Source organism: Carassius gibelio, chromosome A3 (assembly GCF_023724105.1).
Source record: "Carassius gibelio isolate Cgi1373 ecotype wild population from Czech Republic chromosome A3, carGib1.2-hapl.c, whole genome shotgun sequence".
Taxonomy (NCBI): domain Eukaryota; kingdom Metazoa; phylum Chordata; class Actinopteri; order Cypriniformes; family Cyprinidae; genus Carassius; species Carassius gibelio.
Window position 1 is genome coordinate 28,393,555 of NC_068373.1, and position 21,313 is coordinate 28,414,867.

General features: G+C 34.8%; 1 protein-coding gene across 1 annotated transcript in view; it reads left to right on the forward strand.

Annotated features, from left to right (window-relative positions):
- LOC127955761 (uncharacterized) overlaps positions 1 to 18,130 on the forward strand; it is a 38,141-nt gene extending 20,011 nt beyond the window's left edge. Inside the window, exons 7-18 of the mRNA XM_052553484.1 lie at positions 6,061 to 6,135; positions 6,616 to 6,729; positions 11,536 to 11,664; positions 11,966 to 12,046; positions 13,395 to 13,499; positions 13,708 to 13,800; positions 15,319 to 15,411; positions 15,499 to 15,594; positions 15,862 to 15,960; positions 16,277 to 16,295; positions 16,402 to 16,447; positions 16,542 to 18,130. Of these exons, the coding sequence (XP_052409444.1) occupies positions 6,061 to 6,135; positions 6,616 to 6,729; positions 11,536 to 11,664; positions 11,966 to 12,046; positions 13,395 to 13,499; positions 13,708 to 13,800; positions 15,319 to 15,411; positions 15,499 to 15,594; positions 15,862 to 15,960; positions 16,277 to 16,295; positions 16,402 to 16,447; positions 16,542 to 16,613 (1,022 nt within the window). The 3' untranslated portion in view covers positions 16,614 to 18,130. The remainder of the gene's footprint in view (positions 1 to 6,060; positions 6,136 to 6,615; positions 6,730 to 11,535; positions 11,665 to 11,965; positions 12,047 to 13,394; positions 13,500 to 13,707; positions 13,801 to 15,318; positions 15,412 to 15,498; positions 15,595 to 15,861; positions 15,961 to 16,276; positions 16,296 to 16,401; positions 16,448 to 16,541) is intronic.
- The last annotated feature ends 3,183 nt before the right edge of the window (positions 18,131 to 21,313 follow it).

Genomic DNA, 21,313 nt, shown 5'->3' on the forward strand with positions numbered 1-21,313 from the left:
TAAATACTAATAACTTTTGAGTAAATTAGACAATTGAAATGCAAATGGTCTCCCCGTATTCTTTGGGTCATGCCGAGAACATAGATACCAATTATGCCAAAATTGGCCATACTTCCTGTCCGCCATTTTGATTAATGTTGAAAACCTACTTTTTCGAACTCCTCCTAGACCGTTAGTCCGATTTTCACCAAATTTGATGTGAATCATCTTCAGACCATGCTGGCAAAAAGTTATGGATTTCGTGTCGATATACGAAACGGTTCTCATTTAGCGCATCAACGAATTTGCTGGAAGGGTGCCAAAATGCATTTGAGGCTGTATCTCTGCAACACTTTGACATATTTGCACCAAACTTTGTATGTGTCATCGCCACCTCACACTGACCATGCCACATAAATTTGGTAACAGCGCCACCTATTGGTCAAGAGTAATAAACCATTCATTAACCATGAATAATTACACTTATAAAAATGCTAATAACTTTTTATTGCATTAGCCTATTGCAATGAAACTGGGCTCAAAATATTCCCTGGCTTATGCCGACAACATAGATACCAAATATGCCAGAGTAAGCCGAACTTCCTGTCCGCCATTTTGATTTATGTTGAAAACCTACTTTTTCGAACTGCTCATCAACCGTTAGTCCGATTTTCACCAAAATTGAATCAGATGATCTTCAGACTATGCTGACTCAAAGTTATGGATTTTGTGTCGATAGACAAAACCGTTTTCGCATACCACAGCGACGAATTTGAGGCACAATGCCAAAATGACACTTGAGGCTGTATCTCTGGAATGCTTTGGCATATTGACACCAAACTGTGTGTGTGTCATTGAAAAGTCACACAGAGTACACCAAATTGATTTTATAACAGTGCCGACTATTGGTCAAACTTGATAAGCCAAGTAATCATGCTAATAGAGGTGGTATTATGATTTTTATTTAGCCATTTCAATTACAATAATCCTAAAATTGTTGTTATTGCTCATTAATGTATTTGGTGTGATGCTTCATGCCATGCTTAGCTCCTACATTTGCCGTTGGAGTGCTTGGCCCCGTAATTGCTGCTTGCAGCTATATTTATTATTATTCTGCTTCTTCTTCTTCCGCCGCAAGTCTATGGCAGCCCATAGAACCGATTGCGGGAAAGTTGTATAATTTGGCACACTGATAGAGGACAGTCCCAGCATTAACTATAGCAAATTTGAAGTCTCTAACTCCAACTCTCTAGCGCCACCACTTGTCCAAACTTTCAATGTTTCTATGCTAATAACTTTTGAACCGTAAGCCAGAAAATGAAAATTCTTTTTTCTTCTGAATCCTTGGCTCATGCCAAGTCGAATGAACCCCAAAATTCAAAAATCGCAAGGTTTAGTTTTTTCGCTATTTTCAATTATTCGAAAAACCTACTTTTTCGAACTCGTCCTAGACGGTTAGTCAGATTGCCACGAAAATTGTCTCAGATCATCTTCAGACAAGGCCGGCAAAAAGTTATGGAATTCAAGTTGATTCGTCCAACCGTTGTCGAATGACACGTAAACTAATTTGACGAAATGCACGCAAAAATGCACGTGAGGCTATATCTCGGCAACAGTTTGTCATATTGAGACCAATCTTGGTGTGTGTTTTAACAAGCATGAACTGAGACTACCTGCAGTGTTTCGACACAGCGCCACCTAGTGGTCAGGAGATATGAAAAATGCATATTTTGGCTTATAACTTCTGAATGGTTTGGCCAAAAATCACACAACTGGTCTCTTTAGATTCAGTGAGTCATCTCGAGTCGAATGATATCCAATTTTTCCGTGTCGGCCATTTTAGGCGTCGGCCATTTTGAATTATGTGTTAAAACGCTGTATTTTTTGAACGCAGCATCGTATCGTTTCGCAAATAATTACAAAAATGTCCGGCTCCTTGCCCTGAATGTACACAAAAAAATTGGGGGCAGCGCCACCTTGTGGTCAATAGTTATAACGATTTTTTCGAAAAATGCTAATAACTTTTGCATACATTAGCCTATTGTAACAAAGCTGATGTTGATAGATTCCTTGGGTCATGCCGAGAACACCGATACCCCATTTGTCAATTTTGGCAAAATTTCCTGTCCGCCATTTTGATTCATGTTGAAAACCTACTTTTTCGAACTCCTCCTAGACCGTTGCTCAGATTTTCACCAAATTTGATTTGGATCATCTTCAGACCATGCTGGCAAAAAGTTATGGAATTTGTGTCGATACACGTAACCGTTTTCAATTAGCGTACCAACGAATTTGCTGGAAAGATGCCAAACTGCATCTTAGGCTGTATCTCTGCAAAGGTTGGAGATATTTACACAAAACTTAATATGTGACATTGTCACATCACATTGACCACGCCACATCATTTTGGTCACAGCGCCACCTATTGGTCAAGAGTAATAAACCAATCAATAACCGCTAATTTTTACATTTCCAATAATGCTAATAACTTTTGATTGCATTGGCCTATTATCATGAAACATGTCTCAAAATGTTCCTTGGGACATGCCGACAACATACATACCAATTATGTCATATTAAGCAAAACTTCCTGTCCGCCATTTTGATTCATGTTGAAAACCTTTTTTTTTAAACTCATCCTCAACAGTTTGTCTGATTTTCACCAAAATTGAATCAGATCATCTTCAGACCGTGCTGACAAAAAGTTATGGATTTCGTGTCAATAGACGAAACCGTTTTTGTACAGCGCTGCTTCAGATGTCAGGCATCTTCACAAAATGAGTCTGAGGCTATATCTCTGCAAAGCCCATTAGTGGTCTTCCAGTGACATCTAGTGGTCGTAAATGCAATTTATCATACAACACTGTCTCTTTAACCTTTATAACTGTTATATGTTGTCTTAATTTCATTCCAAAGAAGCATACGCAATTTATGTATAATTTCACAGTCTAGATAATAGTACTGCACTGATTTTTAAATAACCTAGATATGGCTGACAGTAAAAGAATAGAACAGAATTACAGACACACACAAACATGAAATGTTTAAACTACTATATTAATACTCAATAAGCATGCTTAAACCCACACACAGATGCACACATTTTGTTATATATATAGATAATTAAAATAAATGATGGGTGATAAAACCTATTGCAAGTCTTCTGTTTTTATGGGCTTCTATGTCATTTTTCAGGTTTCATTGCAATCATAATCTGGCATAATTATAAACATTAGATATATCTGTATGAATAAATTGGTAAACTTTGACTCAATGTGATCTGAAATGCTTGAACAGTAATATTAAATAATAGTAATATACATTTTTTCTAGATGAATCCCTCAACAAGCCCATAAACTGTAATGTTTTAGTCTTTAGTGAGCTCATTAGTGGTCTTCCGGTGACATCTAGTGGTTATAATTGCAATTTTTTATTCAACACTGGGTTTTGAAGCTTTATAAATATTACAGTGTTCTTTTTTACCTAATCTCTGTTTAATTTTGCATGATTGTTTAGAAAAAATACAGATCTAATGCATGTGTGATTATATTACCCCCTTTTTTTTTTTTGCAGTTTAATGCCATTCACAACAGAAATCTTTTGTTTTTTAGGCCTGTTTAAATGTTATCTAACCAAAGGACAAAATACAACATATTTTTTCAAAGTTATTGATCTAGAGAGTCCTGAGAATATTACTGCAGTGGTTTGATCAAGACTGAACAAAAAACCAGGTGACCCAAAACATTCAAATTCGCGGACCAATTTTATGGAAAAGGCTATAACTCGGGAACAAAATGAGATATCTTCACCAAACTCAGAACTCATATGCATGAACAAAAACTTTAGTCAAATTATTATTTTTTCCATATCTGCCACTTGGTGGCGCTACAGGATGAAAAAAAAACTAAAATGGCTATAACTAAGCAACCGCTGATCCAATCAACTTGAAAATTGGTATGGCCCAATGTGGCATAAGTGCTCTATGAGGAATTTCACTTATCTTAAAAAACATGGCCGCCATTGGCCAAACAACTTTAAGCATCTATTTGACAAGGTTAATGGAAGTCGATCGGAACGAAACTCGGTGGGCATGTTCGACTCATTGCCCTAAAGGTCTGTAAGTATTTTGAAAGAAATTGCCCACAACATTGTCACCTCCCACAGAACACAACAAAGCGATTTGATTACAGCGCCAACTATTTTCCAAAAATGATAATGCATCATTTTACTGGAGTTTTACTGGCTGTTTCAATTACACTCTTCCAATAATTGCTTTTCTTACTCGTTGCATTTGGTCTGATGCTCCATGCCATGCTTAGCTCCTCGCTGTGGAACTTTTATTAACGATTTTCAGCCATTTCAATTACAATCATGCAATTATTAATTTCATTATTCATTGTTGCATTTGGTCTGATGCTACATATGCTTAGCTCCTGATGTTGCCGCTGGAATGCTTGGCCCCGTGATTGCTGCTTGCAGCTATATTTATTATTATTATTATTATTATTATTATTATTATTATTATGTTGAAAACAGATGAGTATATTTTTTCAGGTTTCTTTGATAGAAAGTTCAGAAGAACAAAAATTATGTGAAATAGAAATCTTTTGTTATAAATGTCTCTGTCACACTTGATCAATTTAAAGAATCCTTGCAAATAAAAATATTAATTTATATACTTGTGATAATGATAATAGTAATAATAATAATAATAATAATAAATGTTTCTTGAGTAGAAAATCAGCATGTCAGAATTATTTCTGAAGGATCATGTGACACTGAAGACTGGAGTAATGATGCTGAAAATACAACTTTGATCACAGAAATAAGTGACATTTTAAAATGTATTCCAATAGAAAGCAGTTTTTTTTTTTAAATGTAAAAATGTATCACAACATTACCACTTTTGCTGTATTTTGGATAAAATAAATGTAGGCTTGGTGAGCAGAAGATAATTATTTTTTTTGCAGCAATAATATTTTGTCACACATTATTTTATTTAGTTCAGAATCATAAGAGAATCGTGATCTCTATATGAGACCAAAAAAATTGTGATTCTCAATTTATCCAGAATCGTGCAGCCCTAGTCTCACTGGTTTGGAGCGACATGAGGGTGAGTTATTAATGACATAACTATGATTTTTGGGTGAACTATCCCTTTAAAGTCTCTCCACGAGTGATCATACAGGTGCGGATATATTTGTGCAGCTCAGCTATTCGACACTCCAGTGTATTCAGGAGATGTTGCTCTCCTTAATGATCTCCGCAGAATGAGGAACAAAAATAAAATTGCGCCTCAAAGATGTTTAGCAGACAAACAAACTCCCCCAGAACGTTTGCTTTGTGAGCCGTTTCGAACTGCCGAAACAAACTCAAAACAAACTTTGTTTTGGCCTGATTTTGTTTGAAATGACATCATATCAGTTCGTTCTTCAATTTCGTTTGAAGTATATCAGGGCCTTAAAGGGGCAAATACTGAAGCACAATGTTTTATTATTATTATTATTTTTTTTTTTTTTTATTTTTTTTTTTTTACCACAAACTCAAGTTTATTTTCAGAGCATGTTCTTGGCAGTAATATTGTATGTGTCAAGAAAGATGTAGTTTTTGGTTAAAAAACAAACAAACTAAAAAACACACAAAACAAAACTTTTTCCTACCCCCAACCTTTCCCAAAATGCAGAGCACAAGTACAAGCAGTGGAACAGATTTGTAATACATTCATTAAAGCCATGAGTTTTGTTTGAAAAATAAGGTAATAAAAATATGCTTTTGTAAATTGTAAAAAGTGTATGTTGATAGTCATTTAAAATAAAATAAAAAGTTATTAATTTTATTTGTAAATACATGTCTAAAAAATCTGTCTTTAAAGTGTCTGTGGGATTCATTTGTCCTCTGCACAGTGATGCACAAACATGCTTCAGTATTTCATCTTGGGTGTAAGAATATGTGAGACATCTGTCAACAGACAACAGCATAATTTAGACAATCAGTACAATACTAACATAATATAATAAAATGGCAATGCATTAGTGCTTTACAAAATATTAATTGTATGAATTCAACCCTTTCCTTCCACAGACAATTATAAATCATGGATAAGGGTTTTCAGAATAACACATGAACTTACTGTTCTTACAGTCATCGTTTATTCAGGTGTGTAAATCCACATTTCACACAACAGAAGACATGTTCATTATTCTGACATATAAAGTGCTTTATTAATGTCACCTGTGTTGCTGACTTCAGTAGATTTGTCCAGAATCCAGTCATTAAATCTTAACCCACTCCGTCTTTAAAACCCTGTAAACATGAATCCTGAAGTCAGCAACCCTGATTACTCAAACTGACTGAAAGACCGACAGAGCTTACAAGTGTCTAATACATTCTTCATTTCCAAATCATCAGATTACATCCTTCTATAATTTATACTTTATTGCATGTATACTGTTGCCCTAACTTTCATTAATTATCATAATGTACATGAGGTGATCTCTTTCCCTTGTTCAGATTAAGTTAGTATGGCCTCAATGACAATTGACTGACAAACACTATTCAGTTCACCACGTTTACATATGACCTTGCACAGAACATCATGTATCTTGTGTGACATTTTTTTTAAATCTGTTTCTGTAGTTCTTTTTGCATATGGCTGGAGAATCAGTGCACATGATACAGACAATGGACGCCATATAGTCTCAGGAATAGGATTTGGAGTTGTTGTGCTGTCCTGTCTCTTCCTGAGTGCAGGTAAGGGTTTCTGTATTATTTGAGTGGCAGGCTAAGAAAGCACAATTAATTATGTTGATAAATGTAAATTAACAAAACTATATATATATATATATATATATATATATATATATATATATATATATATATAATATTATTATTATTATTATTATTATGTTGGCTTAGCAACAAGCCAACATACTGTTATGCTATTTAAACTTCTTCTTTTTCCTCTTTTTCTTATTATTATTTTTCTGACAGAAATTCTAAACGCTACTCCTCCTAGGGCTTTAAAGCCACAAGCCCCAAACTATGCAGACACCTGCGGGATAGAGCGGTGCTGGTTGCTATATCTTTTCAGACTGATCAGACTTAAAGTTTTTTTTTTATTAATTTTTAAATGTCAAAATACATTACCCATAGACTTACATTGTCTGAGAAAAATTGCGCCCCTAGTTGCAATAACCGAGATTAAAGGGAGGAGTCGGGTTTTGTTTCACTTTTAAACCGGTTAAAAATACCAAGTAAATAATACATTTTCCCTCAAACTGACAAGCTAAACCAACATATCTGATTATTACAGGGGTTAGGGCTCATTAATAATTGATTTCTGGGCAGAGAGCAGTCGAGAGAAGAATCACGGCTGCTCATCTCATGCTGTCTCCAGGGAGCTCACAACGAGCGAATTCATTCTTATTTAAGACCTTTTAAAATGGCGATTGCACGCAATCCACACGTTAGAACACACCAAGAGCTAAATTCAGATGTTTCTGAACTGTTTAAAGTAATAACATGATATATTCGCGGCAGCCAAATGTCCGCGAGCTCTCGATGTATTTCTCTGAACACTTGAAGTCCACATGACAGCCGCGTTTCGGGGCGAGATCGGACAAATAATAATAGGCTACACATTTCATTCACACTGACAAGCTAAACCAACATATGTTATTATTACCGGGTCAGATCTCATTTATAAATTATGTCTCTGGCCAAAGAACAGCGAGAAAGACGAGAGAGAAATGAGCGCGTCATCAGCATTTTTTAAGCGCTTCCAAAAATAATATCACAGCGAATTGCACTAATCCACCCATTAGAACACAACAATAGCAGAATTCAGGTGTTTTTTAACTGTTTATGTGGGCAAAATGAAATATAATTTGACAGCGTGATACAGCTTATGAATACTTGATGTCTGGGCAGAGAGAAGTCAGAAAGACGAGAGAAGAATCACGGCTGCTCAGCTCAGGCTGTCTCCACGGAGCTCACAACGAGCGAATTTATTCTTATTTAAGACCTTTTATAATTAAATTATATCGGCGATTGCACGCAATCCACACGTTAGAACACACCAATAGCTGAATTCAGATGTTTCTGAACTGTTTAAAGTAATAACATGATATTCGCGGCAGCCAAATGTCCGCGAGCTGTATTTCTCTGAACAAGTCTAAATAGAGAATTCACAGCCTTTCACATTAAAACCCTGCAGCGAAACGGCACAAAACAATTAGAAGAATATATTATACACATGAAAATGAGTGTTTATATGTGCTTGTGAGATTTTATCTGTCAGGCTGAAGTTCTGAACGTCACATCAATTGCTATCCATCGTCACAACATGATAAAGTCATTTATATATATTTTTAAGAGCTTCTTAAGATATTAATGCACACAATCCACTCATTAGAACAAAACAAGAGCAAAATCCAGGTGTTTGTTGAGCCGTGCAAAACGAAATATCATTTGACATCAAGGGGAAAAAAGTAACTGTAACTCCATGAATACTCAACGAAGAGACATGAGAGATATATCTATAGAAAGCTTGACATGTCTACTTTTAAACCAAACAAGTGCTGCCGAACAAATATTCTGTGATAAAGTAATCCATATCAAAACAACGCAATGTCCTTTTTTCACGTCTAATGTGTGGAAGGCCAAGAGGGTCAAATACACGTGAATTTTAACGTGTCTCTAAGGGTCTACTTTTTTGGATACAAACATAATAACAACAAAACTTTGGGCACTTATAAAATAAAGATAACAAACAAGGTGTGCTGTCTGCAGCCTTGGTCTGCGCTGATCTTCATTTACAAACACGTCATTAAAATGAACTATAACTCCATGAATACTCAACGAAGAGACATGAGAGATATATCTATAGAAAGCTTGACATGTCTACTTTTAAACTAAACAAGTGCTCCCGAACAAATATTCTGTGATAAAGTAATCCATATCAAAACAAAGCGATGTCCTTTTTTCACGTCTCCTTTCATTATATCTAATGTGTATGGAAGGCCAAGAGGGTCAAATACACGTGAATTTTAACGCGTCAACAACACGTTAAATACGTGTATTTCATACGTAGACAACACGTATTTAATATTATTTATTTATCGGCGCTGCACAACATGGTAAAGTCATTTATAAAAAAATTTAAGAGCTACTTAAAATACTATATTACTCCAATGTTATATCCAATATTATTTAACGTGTTAAATAGTGTTGTTTACAAGTGAAAAATCAGCAGGTATTTAACATGTATTTCACGTGAAATACACTGAAGTACACCTTAAAAATCAGTTTGAAGAGGTCAATGTCATTGGCTGCTGAGGACTTGGGTCAAACCACTTCTGTGAGCTTAGTGGTTGGGGTGTACCATTCATAGACAGGCAACCACCATTTAACATGCTATAGATCAGCTTATTCAGCCTTATTATTTAGTCTTTTTTCGTAACTGTTTTGTATAGCCTATAGAAATAATATATTTAAGTTTCAGTTTTATGAAATATTTATTTTTTAATAAATATTAATTAAAATTTTGTGGTGATAGTATAAAGTTTATAAAAGTTACAGTATTTTGTAATGAAACGGGACTTTTTGTTTAGCTCTTGACTCGCAAAAGTATACTATATATAGTGTCCCTTCTTTAATTTTTCAGTAGTGTGATAACTTAAAATATGTTGTCAGTACTATTAAAATAAGATTACATTGAATGGTATTTAGGAGATTATGGTTTTTGCATGACTTATTTCGCATTCTGCTAGATAACCCTGTCGTAGCTGTTATCATAGCCTAGGCTTTTTATTAAAAAAAGAAAACAGCAAGGGACCATGGAAAAAGACTGTTGCAGGTGTATTTTTTTATGGTATTATTATTTTTATTTTTTTGCAGCAGGGCAACTCAAGAATGTTGGGCACACAAGTACTGTGGCTCCTTTGCCCCATGGCCAAGATGGCCAAGCCAACATCAAAGTTAGTTCACTAACTTTTAATTCTAGTTATTATTATTATTATTATTTATTTTTTTTATTATTCTACAATTATAAAAAATAATCAAATACATATTAAAGAGCCAAACACTTTCCTTTTAGGTCTTAGTGTGTGTTAATGTTTGATAGTAATATTAGCTTTAGATAAACCACTGTTACTGAGTGTTGATAAAGCACTAAAATAAAAGAAAGAAAGCTTAAGGGAAACAAAATAAATGTGGAATGTACAATGTATAATTTTCTAAACCAATGAAACGATCAAGCACAGTTACAAACAAATTAAATTGAAAAATATGCTTTATATGTGGGAGAGCATACTAATATTATCTTTATGTGACCTAAATGAACTGCTCCTCTGTTATAAAACCATCAAACCTGACAACCTGTACGCATTTTGACCTTAAAGCACGCTGGTACAATTTGTCATTCTAAACTACGCAAAAATCTTTTGTTTGCTTGCTTTTAAATCATTTCTGTGTTTTATTTCTCTCCTAGTAGCCTATAGTTTATAGTTTCAGTTTAAAGCTGCTCGCGCTCGCCCCGTTAGAAGCTCTGACAGAAAGGCTGCATGTGAGGCTAACAGAGATGTGCTGTTTAATGTGTTTGAGATGTGCTGTTTTCCTTAATGCATAGCTTATATTGCACATGTATATCCACTATCTGTAAATGTAAAAAAACAACAACAATGGAAATAGTCCATTTTACTGTCAGACGAGCATGAGTTTCTGCATTAGCGATTCTCAGCTAATCCCCGCAGACTTCATTTAGAACGAGCACGCCAAACAGACAGAGCTCAATGAAATAGGAGCTCAATAACTCTGACTAAAGTATACATTTCTGCTGAAATATTTGTAGTTGGACAATAAATGTGACATATGTAGAATTTATAAATCTACAAGTAAATTTATTTGTATGATAGCACTAACTGTGAAGTGTAATGGGTCAATCAAAATAGCCTTTTTACTCAATTGGTCTGTGATTTTCATTATTCACATTTTTAGTTTAGTATCCTTAACTTCTGCTTTAAAAAAATAAATATATATATTTTTTATTTTAGATTGCAATGTTACAATGTAATGTGATCTTAATCCTTTTTTGCACATAATATATGCCTACATGTTTACATTCACCTTATTTGTCTAATCTAAAAACAAAATACCAAGATATATAGGCTACTGTATACCTCAAATCAGCCAAAAGATACAGAGATATTAATTTTTGCTCATATTGCCCAGCCCTTTACAGAGGTGTACTGGAGTTCTTTTTGTATGAATCTTTTTTTTTTTTCAATAGCATAAAAAAAGCTAAATAGAAAAATTAACTAAACCGTTATGGTTTACGGTAAAAAACTATAAAGTAACACTGTAATCTGTTTACCCCCACTCCAACACCCATAAGCCCCTAAACCCCTCGCCAGCCCCCTGTTCATCTGACCGCCCACCATGCTGATTGTACTCAAAACAAATTTCCAAGGTGGCAGGTCTGCAAAGCATTCAAGCTGCTGCAGGTTAAAATTTGATGCATGAATCTGTGCCCTGACTGGACATTTGTTATGTTCACAGTGATGAGACGTTCCAGTGTCATGAAAATAGAAATGGAGGATAAAATCATGTGGCTATCTACACTTTGTATATTGATGTCTTTTTCCCAATTGCTCCAGTTGATGTTCTCATTTGGACTTCCCTCTCCAGGTAATGCCTGTATATCGTTCCCTTCACAATTTATAAAACTGATAAACAGATTTTTTTTTTTTGTGATAGAAATCTAGTTTTTTGTCGTTCACCTTGTTGTAGAACTACTGTACTTGTAGATTGATATGTTGACATAAATGTGCAATAAATGTTACTAAATTAAGACAATAAGATCTCCACAAAAAAAAACACAGTTGAGACTCTTCAAAACATTCAGAGCAATCATATGTGTTTTAATGAAAGATTATTGACTGTTTTGTTTGAATGGGGAAACTAATTGACTGTTATTTTCTTATGATAGTGGTTTTTATTGTGGTATTGGTTCAATCACTGATGCTGTCCTGTATACCACTTTTAACTCTTCTGCAAGCAAGATTTGAATGTAAGTACATTTTGATGTACATTCTAAACGTCAATGTGTTTCTATAGGTTTGGAAAGAGTAAATCCTATAATTATCATGTATGTATCAATTTGTGATTTTGAATATTACTGTATATGAATAGAAATAGATCCTGCTTAATGCATGGTTTACTTAAAAGTGATTTAAAGTCAGCATGAAAGTCAAGTCACCTTTATTTATATAGCACTTAAAAAAAAAGAAAAAAGAAAAAAAAAAATTGTGTCAAAGCAATTGAACAACATTAATTAGGGAAACACTGTGTCAATAATGCAAAATGACAGCACTTTTAAATTTGCCAAGATGTCAGGCACTCTGGCTCCTGGTAAACATTTGACTATGGTGGCTGGTGTCTCTATATTCACTTTCCGTACAATAGAATCACCAATAACTAGAGCACTTTCATCAGGTTTCTCAGTGGGTGCATCACTGAGTGGGGAGAACCTGTTTAATGTTTTGATCGGAACAGAAGAGCGGTGTTTTGACCCACGACTACGCTGCCTCACCGTCACCCAGTTGCCCTGCTGCAGGGGCTCTGCTGGAACCAAACAATGTAAAGGAGTCCCTGAGCTAGACGCATCCAAAGCCATATCTAGAGCCCTAACATTCTTACTGTCCTCAATTAAAGTTTGGATGCGTGTCTCTAATTCTGAAATCTTCTCTGTCAGCCTAACTGTTTCCCTGCATTTATCACATGTGAATCCCTCATCAGCGACAGAGATAGATAAACTGTACATGTGGCAAGAAGTGCAAATAACGATAGCAGGCGAAGCCATTACTCACCGTGCTTGATAAAATATTCTTACTGTGGTTGTTTGATGAACTTGTGAAAAACCGGAGCGAACGAGAGAGAGGAGAGGAGAAAAGAAACAAAATAGCGATTGGTGCGAATGGAAACTAACAGAAGCTAGCGAATGCTAGCGTGCTGCAGGTGCGCTGCACTTGCGGATTAGAATAAAAGCGAACTATCAAATTAATCGAATTACACTGATAGATATTATCAGAAATATGGTGGGAATTAAGTTATATTTTAGCATTTTAAACAACAAATAGTGATAGTAAGATTGAGATTCTACAGAAAAACAAAGCTCCTTCTACTATCAAAACAATAATAATAATAGGCATGATTTTATCCATCGGTTATTGATTGTTTTGTGAAAAGTGAATGAATAAATTTTTCAACGTTAAACCAATAACATGCATTAAGAACATTATAAAGGTTACATTTTGATTTCATGCTGACTTTTCTGAACTGATCCGTGTCAGATCTGAGTTCAGTTCTTGTATGTGATTTGTGAAAGCTAAAGCAGAAGGTCATCTTTTCATTCACAGGTCTTCAACACAGATGGATAACAATATTGTGGATAATAATAATAACACCCCTGTATATCATCCTACTGATATATAACCATCTAACCATATTAGAAAAGGAGAAAGGTATGCTGTCTTTATTTGTATTGTAATTATTATTAAGAAGATTTGTTGTGGGATGTTGATTAATGTATTTTACATTTCCTAGATCCGACAGGATCATATTTAACTTAGTGATAAGTGATAGCCATATACAGTTATAGCCATATACAGTTTTGTAAGATATTAAATCTCAAGACAAAGACATGAAAAGTGCCTTTTTTTTTATTTACAGATTACTTGAAATGGATCTGTGTCATTTTGTTTCTTGAAGTTCTGAAGATAACAGTGATTGCTGAGAACTGTTGGTTGAAACATATGTTGAAAGGTATTATCCATCACTGACTTACAATGCTTGTAGCTTTTATTGCCTTTTATTACTCCATAATTTAATTAAAAAAGAGCATAAAAATATGGAACGAAGATGTGGAAATTAGGTAACTGTGTCTAAAATATGCAAATTAAAAACAAATAAAACAATGCTGTTTGTAAGTAATATGTATAACGCGTTAGTTATACTGTTAGTTAATTTAGTTAATATTAACGGAAATTAAGTTATATACAGCAGATATACTCATTATACTCATGCCCTTCCTGAAATGTACATAGTTTTAATTTCTTAATTAAATATGACTATGACTGTGGTGGTGAGTTTTGCAATAAACATGAGATTGAACTGTGATGTCTGAAAGTATTCGGACCCCTATGGAGTAAATTTTGTGCCATCATTAAACGAACAATCCAGCATTTTGCAAACAAACTCGATCTGCCTTGCAAAGGAAAACTCGACTCACAAACAAACAGAAATAAATGTTCAAATACAAAGGTCAATTTGAGCGAAAATGCAGTTGAGTAATATTGTGTTTTACAAATAGAAATAAAAGAGCCTAAATGATATTTCATAAATAAATACAAACCATCCAACAAATTGCATGTAACCTTTGAACAAATACCAAATCTAGTGCATACAAATGCATACCTGTCTGTTACCAGTGTGAAACAGTTGGTTTTTTTATGAAATCTCTCGGCTCGATTTTCTCACAAATGCAGCTGAGTAACTTCCTCTTCCCTCTTCATAGACCCCTTACTTTCCCCCCACATTTTATGTTGCAGGCTTATACTAAAATACTTTTTCCCTCCATCAATCTACACTCTATTTCTAAAGCAGAAAAATGTTAGAGTATTAAAAATGTATTAAAAATAATAATAAAATAAAATATAAAAATATAAAATATAAAAATAAATAAATGTTACATTGACAAAAGTATTCAGACACTTTGCTGTGCTACTTAAAATTTAGATAATGTGCATGTTGAGGAAACACACCTACCTTTTTTCACAAACATTTCTCTTTTATTTTAGATTTTAAATTAGATGTGTAGTCATTTGTAATCATTAGGAAAAGTAGAGTTTATACAACAAACTGACCCATTAATTTTTTTGCCATATATCACCTTAAAAGTGCAATGATTTCTGTAAATCCAGTGGTCCAGTGCTGTGTGGCCTCTACATTTTCTCTGTGTGTGCATTTACATGAATATGTTGCCATTGTGTGCATATGCAATCATACAATCATTAAAAAAGTAACTGTAGTCTCATTATGAGTATTTTAAAAATGTAATATAATCTAATTACACCATAATATTTTTTTATTTTATTTATCTAGATTACATAACCACTTACTATCCAACATTTGGTACACTATATCATTTAACTAGGCCTTTTTGAGTTATTTTCTTTTGCCAATTAGCCAATTTCAGTCATTTATTCAATTAAGAAACATTGTCACTGTATTTTTTATAATTAAATCCATATTCTCTGGTCATCCATTTGACTTTCAAATCAGATTTGAGAAATGCTGAGATTTTAACAGAGGAAGAACATTCAAGAGTTCAGAGACGACGAGAGACTGAGACGAGTCAACAAGGATCAAATACATGTAATTATTGACTGCTAAATTCTGTTAATTATTGTCTGCTAAATAAAACACTGTTTGATGTTTGTTTTTTGTATCTGTGTGTTCTAGTGTCTCTCTGTAATGAAATCATGTTCATGTTTGGAGCAGTTGGTCTTGTTTTGTTGAACTCTGTTACACTGACAGCAGAACTGATCCTGAAAGCACGTAAGTGAATATCTATCATTTCTGCAAACAATTATGTTTGTATTTCCATATTTGCATACAGTATATGCATTTATATATGCGTGAATATCTGTTTAAAGATATCATATACATCTTTTAACATCACACCATTTTATATAATGCAAAAACAAATGCTGAAAATGAACAGACCACAGCAGGATAACATTTTACAAATATTAATTATTCCTGTACCATTTTGCTGTCAAATGTCCTGTTTCCTTCTCTTCTGTTATTCTTTTAATTTCATAGGGAATGGTGAGCGTGTCATGAAGGATATGAGATTCATTGTCTTCCCTTCTGAAAGTGTTTTTGTCTTGTGTTGGCTGGTTTTACAAATGAATGCTTACTGTAAGTATCTTAAGTATCTATTATAAAGGTAAAAGTCACTGACATTATAGTTACACAAAGAAAGATTTAAAATCTGTCAAATTTCCCAGCAGTGAACTTTACAAATTGTGACTTAAACTCAGGAATATTAGTATGATTTGTATATGTGAGGTTTTTAGAAACATTTGGTCAAAAATTAGCCAAAAGCCATCAAATCTGTTCAAAATATTTACAGAATCTGATGTATTTGCTGTGATTATGATTTGATTAAATAATTTGATTCAATCGATTATTAACATTTTAAACAACTTTCCCCCTAATTTCTCCTGTCACATAGGGAGGATTGGTATAACTGGGTAAGTTCAGATTTTTATTCAGCACAGTGTGTGCTGTATGTGTATATATGAAGTTCATTCAGCTGTGTATGTATCTATTTATCTGTAATTCTGTCTTCAAATACAGATCTACACACAATCAAAGGAGCTCACATCAAAGACGTCAACTCATGGTAATGTAATAATTATATTTGAAATATAATTGAAACCTTAGCTTTGAATCAAATCTTACTGATTTGTACTAAACAACTGGTCTGTTTTAAACAGAATACACCAGAGACTCATGAAATGGAGAATCTGTCTGCAGCTGATCCTGATATTTCACAGACACAGACATGATAAACGGTCTTTAACGTTTATCCTGTACTCGGACTGCTCTGTCTGTCTGCAAAAGTGTTCCTCTCGAGTAAAAACCAACAAACAGAGACTGAAAACTAGATCGTAAAGCAGAGAGTCTAGTGACATTCTGTTACAAATAACTTGATAATTTTGTATTGGTTGCCAAAATGTATTGGTGGGGAAGTCATGGCCTAATGGTCAGAGAGTCCGACTCGCAATCCAAAGATTGGGCCGGCAATGATTGTAGGTGGGGGGAGTGAATGTACAGTGCTCTCTCCACCTGATACTACGCTACGCTAATACCACGACTAAGGTGCCCTTGAGCAAAGCACTGAACCCCCAACTGCTCCCTGGGTGCCACAGCATAAATGCTGCCCACTGCTCCGGGTGTGTGTTCACAGTGTGTGTGTGTTCACTGCTGTGTGCGCACTTTGGATTAGTGATGGGAAGTTCGGATCACTTTACTGACTCTGACTTTTGAGTCTCGTTCAGCAAAATTAACTAATCTTTTTTCTAGTTATTTCGTTCATTTTAAGCAAAATGTAATTAAAAAGTTACGTGTTACTTCCCTAACACATCTTCTACTTACGCAAACGTAGATCACACTACAAACAATATAAAACCAAAATGCTATAATAGCTTTAATTCATTCTATACCTGGGTCTTCAGTCTGTGATTAGCTCACCTCACCCCTTTTTTTTTTGCCCCGTTCCTTAATCACGTGACGGCCCCATACGTTAAACCAATGCATTATGAGCTGGAAAGAGAATTGATTAGTTCATCTTTTGGGTTTTTGAGTCGTTCCTTAATCACGTGACAGCCCCATACGCTAAACCAATGCAAAAAACCTGAAAGATGAACTAATCAATTCTTTGTCCAGCTCAGACCACATTCAGTGTTATGGAAAAGTACCATAATGACAGAAATTAAAAGCAACAATTTGAAACCAGAAATGCATCACGTAACTGTAAGAGTAAATAATTATTATTATGCACCCATTTATAAGGAAGGTTGTAAATTAACTAATTACTCTAGCCAATATTGTCACGTCACGTGACAAAAGAACGGACAACCTGAAAACGGACCCGAAAGATGAACTAATCAATTCTCTTTCCGGCTCAAGACTGCATTGACTGACACAGGTGAACTACTTCTAGCAGAACAGAACCTATAGAATATTGTGCATGCGCGACTGAACGAATCATCCCCGAGACGACTCGTTCTTCCCGAGTTACATTAAAGATTCACTCAAAATGAAGAATCAAGAATGACGCATCACTACTTTGGATGGGTTAAATGCAGAGCACTAATTCTGAGTATGGGCCACCATACTTGGCTGTATGTCACGTCACTTTCAATTGTGTCCACTTTATTTCAAAAGTAGAACATGCTGTTTTAAATCTCTTTTCCTTGCCTCTCTCCAAACAACAGGGCAAAAAACATGTTTACATTCATATAAAGTTTGTATTGTATTTAATGTAAATCATATTTAATAAATTTACCTGTAATATAAGGTTGATTTGTTAAGTTCTTAAACTGTATAATTTTGTTCATGTTTTGATGGGTGATATACATTTTTTTTATTTTAAAGTAAAAGGATGCTACAATAAAAACCTGTTAATTGATAATTATCAATTAACAGTGGCATGGATGTAGTGTGTCCAAATTTTATTCACCTGTGTCTCAACATAATTTATAATTTCATGCTTATAATCACGCTGGAGTGCTCAAAATTGTCAATACGACTGGGAATATACTTCAGAGATATTTTACAAATAGGAATTTTTAGGGGTGCCAATAATTGTGTCTAATGAGTATTTGTGAAAAACCTTTATTTCCAAAATTATTTTTCTCCCCATTTTAAATTCTTATCCAATGAAAGGATACATTTTTGTGAATTTTTAAAATAAAAGATCAAAAGGATTAACAATGCAGACTAATTTTCACAGCCTTATTTGATCATATTTACAGAGGGTGCCAATATTTTTGGTCAAGACTGTATCTTCCTCTACACAATACCCCATAGATTTCTCTGTCAGGCTCAGGTCAGGTGAGTTTTCTGGCCAATCAAGCACAATAATATGATCCACAAACCACTTGGAAGTCCTGTGAGACTTAGGTCTCTGCAGAGCAAAAGTGGGCGTTTATCACCATGTGGGTGTTTTCAAACTGCTGGGTGTTTCTGAATCATGCAATCTAAATGATCCCCCTTACCCAACCCCACCCCTAAACCTAACGTCACTATTACATCAACCAATCAGGTATCATGGTGTAAAAACACCTTGATCTTGTAACTCCCATTACTTTCCTGCAGAGCCCTATACTTGAGTCCTGCTGCAAAATTAAATCAGCATCTCAATAAAGCTTGTTCAGCTGTTGGAAGCATAAGGTGTTACAAAATCTCCTGGGCCCGTATTCATAAAGAATCTTAATGGGTAACAGTGACAACATACACCGTGTGGACTTCAAATTTAGAAAACAACAAATGTGTTGCAGTAGTAGGCTATTTGTAGGAATGAGGCGCTTAGGGTTGAGGGTCACCCATCTGCAATGTCGACGGTCCCCATTCCTCTGCTGAAGGCTCTGTGCTACTGAAAGGAGAAAACATTTAATCTCTGTTATTTTATGGAAGCATATGGGTAGCATTATTCAATTTGGGATGTAATATGCAAAATAACAATGCAATATGTAAAATGGCAATGCATTTCTGTATTTACATTTACATTTTCCAATAAATTTGTGCAACGTTTGGTGCAAAATGAAAATGAAATTACATAATTTTCATTTGCCATTTCCTACACTAGTTTTAATATGTAAAATGAATATTAATTTTAACGCTTTATAAGTTGCAAAATTAAAATGAAAATGTATTACAGAAATTATTAGATATGTCTAACATGTTCAAGCAAAAACTGTGGCAAAATGATCATTTAAATGCTATTTTTCTTAAATGCATTAACACTCACAGTCAAGACACTTACGATTGCATTTTCATTCAATTTCCCGCAATGAATGTAGCAAAATTCAAAGTGCACATTGAAAATGCATTCCGAGCCGATCCCATCTCCGCCCCCTCCCGCCCTGTCAATCACTGCTTGAACAAGGCGGGGCTTACAGAAGGTCAAGAGACTCAAATCTCAAGAAGAGGATTCAACGTGAGGATTCAATCCTCTGATGGCTACTTCCAGCAGAATAATGCAATAATTGGGATGTGGTGGAACGGGAGCTTCATGCCCTGGATGTGCATCCCACAAATCTCCATCAACTGCAAGATGCTATCCTATCAATATAGGCCAACATTTCTAAAGAATGCTTTCAGCACCTTGTTGAATCAATGCCATGTAGAATTAAGGCAGTCCTGAAGGGGAAAGGGGGTCAAACACAGTATTAGGATAGTGTTCCTAATAATCCTTAAGGGGAGTTTATATTATATTATATACTGTATTCTGCCTAATCTGAGATGAGCAGGAAATCATGTTCATTCCTAACTATATCAGTAGATTGACTGATCACGTAAATCAATAACATAAAGCAAAAGATGGATTACTAAGCCACAGGGTTGTGTTCTGACTTTATAAATGTAGCCTATGTGTATTAAAATATTAAAAAGGTAATATAATTATGTGAATTCAATAATCCAAACACCAAGGGTAAATTTTACATCAGGCAAGCGAGTGTCTTGGGTGCAAATAATCTGAATTAACCTGCTACTCTACACAGTTTAACTGAGGTTGGTTTCAAATAGATTGTTTTAATAATTGTATTTGTTATGCATGTCTGTTCTTATGAGCTGTTAATGGCTGCGTGCCCCCGAGAGGAAGGCCTGATGGTTTAATTATTATTATTATTATTTTTCGTGCCAGTGGACCCATAACTGGAGAGACCGGTTGTGCCCATCATACTGTGGTGCATAGACTGTGGTTGTTTCTGACATAGACATATAAATACCTAGATGCCTCATTGGCCGCTCGACCGCACGTCTTTACACAAAAACTACATGATGTAAATAGCCTAGAAATGAAAAACACCTCATAGTGAGTCCAGCTGCAATATCATGATAAACTCATTGTGATGTTGTTATAATGATTATTAATTTTGATTAATATAAAGTTTTTTGAGGGGACCATCTCACATTCTGGTCTGTGATAAACATAACTATACTTTGAGATTTTGTTGTGCAAGGTAAACCTCACATACTCACACTCAAACATTCATATGTGTTAACATAAATGATTCGCGCTCCGAACTCCCGAACTGACATAGAGGTTATTAATATCGTCTGAAATAATAATAAATAGTGGGGGGGGGGGGTTTATAGTTTAAATGTGATCTTATGGTGCATTGCTCATTAAAAGTTAGGCTGTTAATATAATATAGAGAAAGACCATTCTTAATTATTTTTACTATAATAAAATGGATTTATTTTTTCTTTGGTCGAAGTTTTCAGATAGGGACTTCGGAGCCTGTTAGCGACTCGGTTGATTCAGATCGGCACTTCGGAGCATGTTTGCGACTCGGTTTATTCAGATCGGCACTTCGGAGCATGTTTGCGACTCGGTTTATTCAGATCGGCACTTCGGAGCATGTTTGCGACTCGGTTTATTCAGATCGGCACTTCGGAGCATGTTTGCGACTCGATTGATTCAGATCGGCACTTCGGAGCATGCTGATCCCCTGCAGGAAGTGTTTGTGAAACCGTT